This window comes from Eremothecium cymbalariae, chromosome 7, assembly GCF_000235365.1.
Source record: "Eremothecium cymbalariae DBVPG#7215 chromosome 7, complete sequence".
NCBI classification, from domain to species: domain Eukaryota; kingdom Fungi; phylum Ascomycota; class Saccharomycetes; order Saccharomycetales; family Saccharomycetaceae; genus Eremothecium; species Eremothecium cymbalariae.
Window position 1 is genome coordinate 169,103 of NC_016455.1, and position 11,854 is coordinate 180,956.

The 11,854-nt window shown below is 40.3% G+C and overlaps 9 protein-coding genes across 9 annotated transcripts; 4 read left to right on the forward strand and 5 right to left on the reverse strand.

Annotated features, from left to right (window-relative positions):
- Window positions 1-337: 337 nt before the first annotated feature.
- On the reverse strand, window positions 338-1,285 carry DPC25 (Dpc25p; the record flags this gene model as incomplete). Its single annotated transcript, XM_003647706.1, has 1 exon — window positions 338-1,285. One exon carries the CDS (start codon window positions 1,283-1,285, stop codon window positions 338-340), a length of 948 nt encoding a protein of 315 aa, XP_003647754.1.
- Window positions 1,286-1,377: 92 nt separating this feature from the next.
- PEX32 (Pex32p) lies at window positions 1,378-2,541 on the reverse strand (the record flags this gene model as incomplete). The annotated part of the gene is made up of 1 exon (XM_003647707.1): window positions 1,378-2,541. The coding sequence occupies one exon, from the start codon at window positions 2,539-2,541 to the stop codon at window positions 1,378-1,380; it is 1,164 nt and encodes a 387-aa protein (XP_003647755.1).
- A 190-nt stretch (window positions 2,542-2,731) lies between these two features.
- Window positions 2,732-3,139, forward strand: POP7 (ribonuclease P/MRP protein subunit POP7; the record flags this gene model as incomplete). The annotated part of the gene is made up of 1 exon (XM_003647708.1): window positions 2,732-3,139. The coding sequence occupies one exon, from the start codon at window positions 2,732-2,734 to the stop codon at window positions 3,137-3,139; it is 408 nt and encodes a 135-aa protein (XP_003647756.1).
- Window positions 3,140-3,178: 39 nt separating this feature from the next.
- Ecym_7088 (uncharacterized protein) lies at window positions 3,179-3,676 on the reverse strand (the record flags this gene model as incomplete). Its single annotated transcript, XM_003647709.1, has 1 exon — window positions 3,179-3,676. One exon carries the CDS (start codon window positions 3,674-3,676, stop codon window positions 3,179-3,181), a length of 498 nt encoding a protein of 165 aa, XP_003647757.1.
- Window positions 3,677-3,821: 145 nt separating this feature from the next.
- DAL3 (ureidoglycolate hydrolase) lies at window positions 3,822-4,433 on the reverse strand (the record flags this gene model as incomplete). Its single annotated transcript, XM_003647710.1, has 1 exon — window positions 3,822-4,433. One exon carries the CDS (start codon window positions 4,431-4,433, stop codon window positions 3,822-3,824), a length of 612 nt encoding a protein of 203 aa, XP_003647758.1.
- Window positions 4,434-4,852: 419 nt separating this feature from the next.
- On the forward strand, window positions 4,853-6,196 carry TYR1 (prephenate dehydrogenase (NADP(+)); the record flags this gene model as incomplete). The annotated part of the gene is made up of 1 exon (XM_003647711.1): window positions 4,853-6,196. One exon carries the CDS (start codon window positions 4,853-4,855, stop codon window positions 6,194-6,196), a length of 1,344 nt encoding a protein of 447 aa, XP_003647759.1.
- Window positions 6,197-6,743: 547 nt separating this feature from the next.
- UBS1 (Ubs1p) lies at window positions 6,744-7,595 on the reverse strand (the record flags this gene model as incomplete). Its single annotated transcript, XM_003647712.1, has 1 exon — window positions 6,744-7,595. One exon carries the CDS (start codon window positions 7,593-7,595, stop codon window positions 6,744-6,746), a length of 852 nt encoding a protein of 283 aa, XP_003647760.1.
- An 897-nt stretch (window positions 7,596-8,492) lies between these two features.
- On the forward strand, window positions 8,493-9,044 carry ARL1 (Arf family GTPase ARL1; the record flags this gene model as incomplete). The annotated part of the gene is made up of 1 exon (XM_003647713.1): window positions 8,493-9,044. One exon carries the CDS (start codon window positions 8,493-8,495, stop codon window positions 9,042-9,044), a length of 552 nt encoding a protein of 183 aa, XP_003647761.1.
- Window positions 9,045-9,638: 594 nt separating this feature from the next.
- CQD1 (Cqd1p) lies at window positions 9,639-11,705 on the forward strand (the record flags this gene model as incomplete). The annotated part of the gene is made up of 2 exons (XM_003647714.1): window positions 9,639-11,422; window positions 11,525-11,705. 2 exons carry the CDS (start codon window positions 9,639-9,641, stop codon window positions 11,703-11,705), a joined length of 1,965 nt encoding a protein of 654 aa, XP_003647762.1.
- Between the last annotated feature and the right edge of the window lie 149 nt (window positions 11,706-11,854).

Sequence of the window (11,854 nt, forward strand, 5' to 3'; positions counted from 1 at the left end):
TTTCATTATCTTCAACCCTTCTTTACTGTTATTATCTGTTGTTAAATTATTCACGACTCATTATTAAAGGCGAAGGGTTTTATAGTGAAGAAATGCAGATCTCTATATAAATTGTATGACTCGGTATATGAGACATCAAAAGCAAGTATTAGAAATTTATTAGAATAGAAGAAAACAAACATAAATAGCTAGAAATAACGGATGAGGATCACTCTACTTACGCCTTATTTGGGAATGTCCCGTAGTTTTAAATTTTAGATAGTACGGTGAATACAAAAGTTGAGTTACTTATTTACTAAAACTATACGTGCTACACGCCTTACTAACGAATATATTTTTAAAAAAAGTGCTTATCGAAGATGCATACAGTATATGACATAATGAATTGATGCATTAAGGATTTACCTTCGCTGATTCTTGATACCTTTGTGATTTTTATTCGTTCTTTTTTTTTTTCAAACTCTGCAAATGCCTTAAAGAACACAGGAACATTGTCCCATCCTTCATCATTATCTTCGTTTTCAGTGGAAATAGCATCTTTAGTGTTCGCTTTAGCAGGTGTAGCACCAGATGCAGCCGCAGCAGCTGCCAGCTTACGTTTTCGTGCCTCTATTACACTGGCAGGAAGAGGACGGTCTCGTACAGAAAAGAGATTAGCCGTATCTACCTTTGTTTTCTGCTCTAATTGAATCTTATTTCTTTGAAGATTGGGAGGGACGTTTGATATATCTAGGTACTTTAGAGGAGGGTCAAAATCTTCCGGCCAGACTAGACCGGTTCCGTTGATTGCGTTGGCTGCCAATTTTCTTTGTAATCTCCAATCCCTTAGATCATCGTTATATAGGATCCAAACACAGTTGACGCAACCAGACATACAACAGTTATCGGGTTGGATTGGTCTGGCAGGAACATAAATCCCACCAATCATACGGCCTTTGGCTGTCAGTATCCGACTTGTAGACTTTGGAACTTCACCTCTAATTCTGCCTCCAAACACGTTCTCCATTCTTTCTTCATCTGAACCTTCAATTTTGTTGCAATTTCCTTCAAAAGTCATAGGTTGCGATTTCGCATTATGAATAAACCTACTAGGAACTACTATCACTCTTCTTATTCCAGTCATATCAGAGATATGAGTTCTGAATACCCCGTTGCTATGGATGAGTGTAGTTTTGTAATCATCAGAATCCTCAGTCCGGAATGATTCTCTTTTTTTGTAGAGCAGAAACCTGTACAAATGATCATTGCAAAGAAAATCGTTACTTTTGGCACTACAAATATACATATGAATTGTATGTCATTGGCTAAGTTATTCAAGATACTAATTCATAACATCATTAAATATGGCACTCAACGGTTTTTTTTTGGGTGACTTGTTTAATCTTTTATTCTAAAGGCCTTACGTTTCCACATTCTACATCTGGTATAGCAACCAATAGAGTCTTTCCCGCCTAGATAGTTCCATTCGGAATCACAATATTGCCATGCGGAATGTACCCACGTATCGTCTATCCACCACCAGTCTCTTGATATATCCTCTTGAAATCTCCAAGGGGATTGCGAACTCCGACATAAGGGGTCGAACGACATGGAATATCTTTGGCGCTCATATGGCAAAAGATGGTGGGACCAGCCTTCCTTTGGCCATTTTCTCTCATTTTCATCGATACAGAATTCAACTATCTTTACCTTAACGTACTCATCGCTACAATCGCCAGAGCCGGAATCTTTATCAGCGCTGGATTCCGATAACAATAGGTTCTGCAGTTGTAGTTGTAATGGCGCTCCCGTTAATCCTCTAAGAGACTTTGGGAAAGGCACAACTTCTTCATTACTGATAACTCTATAAGTTAATGGCATGTTACCCTTGTATCTACGACCAAACTCCATCCTCCAAATTTTATAATAGGCATTTCTGACAGGCAAGCTTCTCCAACACAGCCTGAGAGTACATTGGAACCAAGTCGAGTGGTAAGTGAACAATAAAGCAAGAAACCACATAAAGCACTCCATTGGCGAGAAGAATTGCATACAAATCCAGTGAATTGGTGTCAACATTACAATCAGCTTCAGTGTCGCCCATGTAGTGCTGACCAGCCTCTTCCGTAACCCGCACCCGACTACCTCAATTCTAATCCTATCCAATTTATCCAAAACTGACTCGAGAACGATAATAATATCATCAACGGTAGGCGCCTCATCTTCTTGCATATCGCTGAGAGTACTGTGAATGTAGTATATGACAGATAATCCTAGAAATCCAAGGCTTAGAAACGACATCCAACTATAAAACAACTGCGAACGGTCAACACTTGGCTTAAGCATATGAGCACTAAAGCATATCAAAGTCAAATAAATGAATCCCATACAGGTATCTTCTTGCATCCACATAATGTTATTCAAAGTAGAATCAAAAATGATTAATACGGGGTAAAATTGGTATAGCGCCTTAGAGATAAGCGGAGAAGTTGTGAATGTTAGTGAAGGCTTCTGCCCATGACTCTGAACAAACTTAGCATGGTATTTACGTATCCTATTCATTTGGTGAGAGTGGTGCAACTGCAATCAGCGAATTCTTTATGCTTTCAGAAGTCTTGTCATCGAGTAATAAGAGAACTAACTTGCTACGCCGAATCAGCTGAAATTCGGGAAGGACTAAAATGCGACAAATCTGCATATAACGCACTCTTAACCTGAAGACAACCAATAGTCAGAACAACTTGGAAGAACCATGGCTAAATTTAGAGGTAAACTTGTTCGGAAGCGTCCTACTGTGAAGACCTTGAACCATAAGAAGCTTAAGAATGTACTGTATGTGAAAAGCAAAACTCCCTACGTGAGTGCATTGAAAAGAATTAACAAATGGTTAGAACGTCTTCAAACCCAAAAGCAAAGCTCGGATAAATACATCACACTTCTTGGGATGGGTAAGGCCATAGAAAAGACGTTAAGCATTGCATGTCACTTCCAAGAAATTAAAAAGTGCAAAGTTGGTATCAAGACGATAAGTACAGAAGTAGTTGACGAGATAGCTGAAGATGATGAAGAGGATGATGAAGGTATTAAGGATGAAGATCGAGAAAATAAATTACAGATACGTAAGCTAAGTGGGGTCGAGATAAAAATTCATCCTTATTAAATTATGCATTATAGGCCGTAGGTATGTAAATTCAAAGGTTCATGTAAAAGATTGTTTTTCCTTGGAATTTTTAATAATATATTCTAATTCTTCAATTTCTTTTACCATTTTATTCTTTTTATCCATAGGTCTATACAACTCTAGCAGTTTGAGGGCAAATTCATGAGATTCGTGGAATTTTTTGTTGAAATATAGTCGTTGGCAATATGAAGTGAGCTTCTGCCTCTCCTGTTTAATGGAAATATCATAGTTATGGTTTTCCAGACACAGCTTGTCCATCCAGCCTACTTCAGTTCGGACTGGTCCTTGTCCACACTGGAAAAACTGGACCAACTGATCTTGGTAGTCCTCTTCACTTTGACCCTTCCTTATTTTTGATTTACCAGTCGCTTTCTTCACTAATACTTCACCTGTATAATCGTCCAACACAATTGGGCTGGTAATAGCTGAGTTCTTTCTACCGTCTTTGTGATCAGGAATGTCTCCATTTTCCATATGATGGGGTGCAAATGCTGTGTCAGTTGATCTCTCCGCCATTCCCTTATTGAATATATCGGTACGATTAGTCAAACTACTGGATAGATCGTATCTTAAAGTGAGTCCAAATCATACTTCACACAAGTCATCTTGTTCGTTTGACGGACGTTATGGGACTATAAAAATTTCGCAGCGGAACGAATGCCTATGGACAATACAACAGAACTTTATGTAAATCACGGGGATAGACTCGTTCAATACAATCCAATTCAGGACTAGCTGCATCTAATGCTTCATGAATTAGTACTGTAAAATCTAAATAAGCAGGTTCTCCAAGCACTATCATTGGCGCGTGCCATACCCCAGGGCCATATGTGACGGCCTGGGTGCCTCTGCAGATAAACGCCTTTAAAGTGCTCAGGTCTGGTTCGCTTGACGGATCACTGAGAGCCACTATTACCAGATAGCAAAGCTCAGAGGAGCGTCTTCCCATTGGCACGAATGTCTGGGAACTATATGGATGGTTTTCCAAAACTTTCAGTGAAAAGGTAACTGTATTCGTAGTCGATTCGGTTACAAACTGCCTATTCAATGCTTCGTTTGGAAAACATCGAAATAAATTCCAATTAGGCTCTCGAATATTTTTAGTGGTTGGAAATAGGTTTTGAACCTTACTAACCTGGGATATCTTCACTGCAGTACCTTGATTCGCATTCCTACCTGAATCATCTAGTTTTGAAATCTCTTCATCGGGAGATATTATAGAGCCATAGGGCATAAAATCGTCGATATTCAATGCTTCCGCAATTATAATCATCAATTTGCAGCAGGGTTCTCCCTTGGATGGCTTTCTTATGATATGGTCTTTCCAGTTTGATGTATGAACTGATTACGGTTAATATAAAAATATGACAACATTTAGCTGCTAGCAAAGTTATTATTAATATGTGTCCTTTCAGCTATTATGACGCATGATCAGACAGCAAGAGAAAGGAAAGCGATAACACTAAATGCAGTACCTAAGTTCGGTTGACCATCTCTGAATATTTAATCCTTTAATAAGTTAAAACTTGGACATGTCAATATGTCACGTGCTTCTATAGGAAACATGTATTTCAATAAAATAAACTAATGAACTTTTAAACAAATATGCGAAACTGTTATCATTATTGCTTTAGACATCCCGGTTGAAGTTACATTACTCATACACAAATTATCTCCAAGGTTCTTCAAAGCATGAGTGCTGTAATGACGAATGGGCTTATAGATGATAAACTAGAAGAATGGAAAGAAACTAAGATAATTGGCATAATAGGTCTAGGTGACATGGGTCTTCTTTATGCAGAGATGTTCTCTCAAGCAGGATGGAAAGTTGTATGTTGTGATCGTCCAGAAAAGTACGATATGTTATTGAAGAAATATCAGGGTGCTAAGTTTACGGTTCTAAAAGATGGCCACCTTGTTTCCCGTATCAGTGATTACATTATCTACTCAGTAGAAACAGAAAATATTAAGACGATTGTCTCGAAATATGGACCCTCCACAAAATTAGGTGCAATTGTTGGTGGACAGACTAGTTGTAAGAATTATGAGATTAAGGCATTTGAGGAATTCTTACCGACGGATGTAGATATCATAAGTGTGCATTCCTTACATGGACCCAAGGTAAACACAGAAGGTCAGCCATTGGTAATTATTGATCATCGGTCCTCAAGATCTGATTCATACCCGTTCGTTAGAGCTTTATTGTCATGTTTGAAAAGCAAGATCGTAGACCTAACTTATGAGGAACATGATACAATAACAGCAGACACACAAGCTGTAACTCATGCCGCATTTCTAAGTATGGGCCTTGCATGGTTTAAAAGACGAACTTACCCATGGAGCATAGGTGTTGGCCAGTGTAATGGTGGGTTTGAAAATGTAAAGGTGAATATCTCCTTGAGAATCTATTCCAATAAATGGCATGTGTATGCAGGTTTAGCTATTTCAAATCCCGCAGCACATAAGCAGATAATGCAATATGCACAAAGCACCACAGATATTTTCACTCTATTTATCGAAGGCAAGAAAGCAGAGTTAAAAAGCCGGGTGATGGAAGCTAAAGAGTGTATATTTGGAAATCACAGCGGCCCACTATTGTTGGAAGACGCCATGTTGGCTAATTATTCACTTTCAAGACAAGAAATTTGTGAAGATAAGATAGCCAGATGTAACTCACACTTATCTCTTCTAGCAATAGTGGACAGTTGGCACAAGCTTGGTGTTAACCCATACGATCACATGATATGTAGCACTCCGCTCTTCCGCATTTTCGTTGGCGTTACAGAATATTTGTTCATGGACTCTGGCCTCTTGGAGCAAACCATAAACACTGCTATCGAAGAAGACTGGTTTAGAGCAGATGACCTAGAATTCGTCATAGCCGCAAGAACTTGGTCTCAAATCGTTTCCTCGGGTTGTTTTGAGCTCTATAAAACCCAATTCGAAGAAGTTCAAAAATTCTTTGAGCCAATGTTTCCAGAAGCAACTAAAGTTGGAAATGATATGATAAAAATGATTCTTAAAAATCAAGGATAACCTTATGATTATAAATATCGTCGCTTATATTTAGACACCATGCATATTTATTTTGATTTTTGTCGACCACTGTTTACTTCTTTAACCGAAGTGGATCCAATTTTCAGGTGCCAAAGTTCATCGCTAGTGACAAAAAATCAAACAAATAATTGATTAATTATAAATCATGTTGTTACAACATAGATTTCATGTGTAGAAAATGAGGTGAATATAACTAGTTAATGGAAAAATTGTCCCTCTATATATAGGCTACGGTTGCTCCCGTTAGTTCTACTGTCGCTCTTTCCTTACCATAGCGAGTAATGGATATAGGATTAGCATATTATACATTTTCGTTTAATGCTGCATTTGTAATAGCACCACTACCACCACCATCATCATCAGCAGCAGTAGCAGTAGCAGAAGCAGCAAGAGCAGGTTGTGGTAGTAGTGGTAGTAATATAAGCTAGGAAACAAAAGCTATCAACAGAATGATACAATAAAATAAAACAAAAACACAAACACAAAAATGAATGACAATTACTAAAGACCACACTCTCCCTTCTCCTCACTGTCCCTTTCTCCTGTAATCTTCCTCCTCTTCCTCTACCTCTTCTTCTTGAACGACATTTAATTTACAATCAGACATTGCTGCTGATAATTTCTGCCTTTTGATCGCACGCGGGTGCTGCTGTTCTTCTTGGTGATGTGCGTCTGTATTGGAAGCAGCAGCGCGGGCAACAACGCTGACCCCACACCCGGAGCCAGTAGCGCTGCTGTTGTCGCAAGCCAATATATCGTTCTGCGTATTCTTAGAGTCAAGTGGGAACTTAAATCCCTGGTTCAACTTCTCACGCTTTTTCCTCATGCTCAAGTTCTCGTTTATAATATACTCATTCACTAAATTTACTCCCTCAGCCGTCACATGGAACTGACCGCACAATGCCGGAAAATTCCAACGGAACTCCTTGCACACAATCCTATTCCAAGACTTCATGAGCTGCTCCGTTTCTCTATACTCAGCACATCCAAAAAACATAGACCGAAGCTGACTGTAGAACGGCAGCCAGCCACCCCCATTCGTCAATATCGGCGATAAATAACTCAAACAAATATTCCTATTAACAGGAACATACGAGTTTGGCGTACAACACTTCATAATGATCTTAGGTTCCATATCATTACGCTCCTTGAAATAGCACATACAATATATCTCCAGCTCACCAGTATCATTGTACAGCACTATATGCCAAATATGTAAATTGTTATCCTGGGGTTTCAAATGCACCGCAATCCTGTTGCTACCCGCCTCCACACCCCCTCCACACACACCTGCTCCCTCTCCAACCGTCTCCACATCGGTAACATGCTGCATCCGCTTCCAATCACGGAGTAATGCTCGTATTAAAGAAGTCACCATCCTCACTCGCCTGTTTTGTGACCCACGTCTCAAAATACCTATATCTCTGCTAAATAAACCGCTGACCCTTACCCAAGCTTACTAACCCCCACGTCAAAAACCGAATCCTGTTCTGCTGTATATTTTACGTTTTCTGTTCCAGCTCGAACGGCGTACACTACTGAAATGAATTTATAACAAATATTGTGTGCGATTTGTGTATTATGAGGAGAGTACCCCACCGACCAAAGAATGAAAAAATCCTCCTAGTTCTGTTAGGTGTGTTACCAGAAAATGCCTACTTTTCTGCTGTCCTATGCCCAGATCTCCCTGAATAGTGTATATATATAATAACACGGATTACACACCTATCTAGCCATGCAAAACAGTTGGCTTCTGTATATATATACGTCCATAAGCAGTTCGTTTGGAGGGTTAGCCACTGTAAGCAGACCCAGGCTGGCCGACATTCCAGATTTTGCTGGGTGGAGCGCGCGAAGGGAAACCTAGCCGGCGGCGGGTGGCGACAACGGCGCCCGGCGGGGCCGGGTAACATGGATTAGATAATCTGTCTGGATGGCGTCCGGAGCGCATCCGGGTGCGGGCGGACAGGAAAGCCGGACAGGGGGCCAGGCGAACTCTCCCGCTTCCGCGCCTGCGGACAGACCAGAGAGAGAGAAGAAAGAGAAGAAAGAAGGAACAACTCGTAAGACGAATAATAGAGATGGCGTAATTTGTCTTGAAGGTGGATCGTTTATTAGGTGTATTGTCTCTGTTCGGTTATATTCTTGTGGATTTGACTTTTGTATCGTTCTTTTTAAAAAGAAGACAGATTTTGGATAAAAGGAACTTAGACATACAAGGGTTTATCTATTGGCAAGAGTGGCATCAGAGGATTAATAGCAAGCAGCAGCAGCAATGGGCAACCTATTTAGCTCTATGTTTGACCGTTTGTGGGGGGTGAATAAGGAGTTGCGGATTTTGATTTTGGGATTGGACGGTGCAGGTAAGACTACAATTCTATATCGGTTGCAGGTCGGGGAAGTAGTTACGACCAAGCCGACTATTGGGTTTAACGTGGAGACTTTGACGTACAAGAATCTGAAGTTGAATGTGTGGGATCTAGGTGGACAGACGAGTATCAGGCCATATTGGCGTTGTTACTATGCGAATACGGCTGCAGTGATCTTTGTTGTTGATTCCACAGATAAGGATCGGATGGCAATTGCTTCCAAGGAGTTGCACATGATGCTTCAAGAGGAGGAGTTACAAGACGCTGCGTTATTGGTGTTTGCGAACAAGCAGGATCAGCCGGGGGCTTTGAGTGCGTCGGAGGTGTCGAAGGAGTTGAAGCTAGCAGAGTTGAAGGACAGGAGCTGGAGTATTGTTGCATCTAGTGCCATCAAAGGGGAGGGTATCACCGAAGGGCTTGATTGGCTGATTGATGTGGTTAAGGAAGAGCAATTGTGAGGTGCATGGGTTACCAGGAAGTATGTATTGTTTTGGATATGTGTATCTTTCTGAAGTTGTTTGTTTTTGGTTTCTTGATTGCATTAAGCGTACATATATCAAGCCATGCGCTGCCCCATCACGCCCTCATCGGCAGAAGATCTTTCCATCATCCAAGGAATAGCAGGTTATGGTGAAGTTTTCCGCCTCCATCATCAAGTATATATTTCCGTTCTGCACTAATCGCAGCCCATTCTTCACTCCCGCGCATACGGCCCTACGCTTACAACTCACCGTTTTGAATATATATCTAATTATGTATTTATATACATGTACTAATTCCTAAAAGGACATAATTGCCCACTTTTTGTTACAATCCCTCTGATAATTTGTCTTGATCCCAGTAAACCGCGATGACAAATGTTGTGTGGAGCGGGAAAGGAAAAAGGTATTCCAGGCAGGTGCTTTAAAAGATTCGAAATTCCGACATGGATATGTACTATGTATATGTTTATTTCTATATATGTTTGGATTTGAAGAGTAGTAATCAGACAAACACAGATATAGGGACAAGATAGATTTCATATATTAGAGAGTTGTTGGTAAAAGCTAGAGATGCGGTTTCAGTTTCATCACCACTTTGCATCCTTTCGATTTCCCAATTATCGGAAGCTAGGATATAATATACGGTTTTCATTACCAAGAAGAGCTCATTATATTCTTTTATTGCCTACGGCAATATGTCTTTCACAACCGCGAGTTCTAGCATATAATGATGTACTTAAACCAGATCCTTCAGGTGATACTTTTGAGATGGGTCTCTATATTGCCTCGCAGAAGGAACTCCGTGAATTATCCAAACATCCAGAGCGGGTTAAAACAAGTCGAAATTGCGTGAGCCGGTTTATTCTATATATCGTGCACCAACTTGACACCAAATTTTTAGAGCCTATACAGACAGTGTTGCGGTTTTTCACGTTGTCTGCGGTGTTTGTTCCTGTTCTGTTGGCGTATCCCATTACGTACTTTGGTCACACGGTTTCCATCCACGGTAACACAACTATTGTGAAAGAAACCTACGGTTCGTTAATTTGGTATCAAATCGTTCGCAGGGCCTTAGAATTTGCAGGGCCTACTTTTATTAAGCTAGGACAGTGGGCAGGTTCCCGTACTGACATATTCGCTGAGGGATTATGCTTAGAGTTGTGCAACTTGCATAGCAATGCGAAACCACATTCATTGAAATATACCAAAGAGCAAATTGTCAAAGCACTTGGGGTGGAATCTTTTGATGATATATTTGAAGAATTTGATGCCAAAACATTAGGTTGTGGGGCAGTTGCCCAAGTTTATGTGGGTAAATTAACGGACAAGATTATAAAGCAGAAACAGATACATTTGGGACCCGATCAGAATAAATGGTGCGCAGTAAAAGTGGTACATCCTAAGGCTACCAAACAGATAAGCAGAGACTTAAAGATCATGAAATTCTTTGCTGTCGCTATTGATATGTTGCCTACAATGGAATGGCTATCCCTCCCCACGGAGGTAGAACAGTTCTCGGTTCTGATGAACTTACAATTGGACCTAAGGATTGAGGTAAACAACCTCAGAAAGTTCAACGAAAATTTTGAGGGTGATCCATGTGTCAAATTCCCTCAAGGATTTCCAGAGTTGACTTCTAGAAATGTACTGTTTGAGGAGTATATCCACGGATTCCCCATGGAGATGTTTCTTAAAGTTAAAAAATACATATCTAATCCGGGTCTTTGCCAAAAGGTCAGTAGTCCCTTTATCAGGTCATTCCTAAAGATGATGATTTTGGATGATTTCATCCATTCGGACCTACATGCTGGCAATATTATGATCCGTTTTCTTAAAACGGACAAATCTGAGAAACATATTCTATCAACTGAAGCTGAGATGTTTGAAGTTGTAAACAATTTGAGGCGCATGCATAGGGACAACGATCCAAAATTCATTGACACGCTACGCTCAGTACTAACTCAATATACCCCACAGATTTGCTTCATAGACACAGGGCTCATCACCGAATTGAATGATAGAAACCGTGTGAATTTCATAGCATTGTTCAATGCACTAGCACTGTTCAACGGTTACCGCGCGGGCGAACTCATGATAGAAAGGTCAAGAACACCGGAAACCGCTATAGATAAAGAACTCTTTGCCATCAAAGTAGAAAAACTCGTTAATAATGTTAGAAAGCGCACTTTCACTCTTGGAAACGTTTCCATAGGTGACCTCCTTCATCAAATGCTAACCATGGTGCGCAGCCATCACGTTCGAATGGAGGGTGACTTTGTCTCCGTTGTTGTTGCAATTCTCCTCCTAGAGGGCATTGGAAGACAGCTAGACCCTGATCTCGACTTGTTTGCAAGGTAAGTTCTTTCAATTTTTCCTTTCCCATTTTGAAACTCATAGTTACAAGATAGGAACCTACTTCCAATATACAACATCATTTACTAACACCATGTTTCCAGCTCCCTACCGTTTTTGCGTGAATTCGGTATGAAAAGAGAGCATAAAGATAAACTACAGGCCGTGGGTAAATGGCCAATGATAAAAACTTGGCTTGGTTTAGAGTTACGCCAATTTGTGAACCTGTCGGTAAAACAGATTGATGATATGGTGAAAACTGATCAACTTTGTCCTAGCTACTAAACGTTCTCTCTTCTTTATTAGATCCCCACCTAACTCAAAAAACTAAAGCTACGTAACACATTTAGTCCCCTATTGGACCATCTGTAATAACCTAAGTATACATGATGCATCCGTTACTGCCACCTGTTGCTTGCTCTCTTGGTGATCAT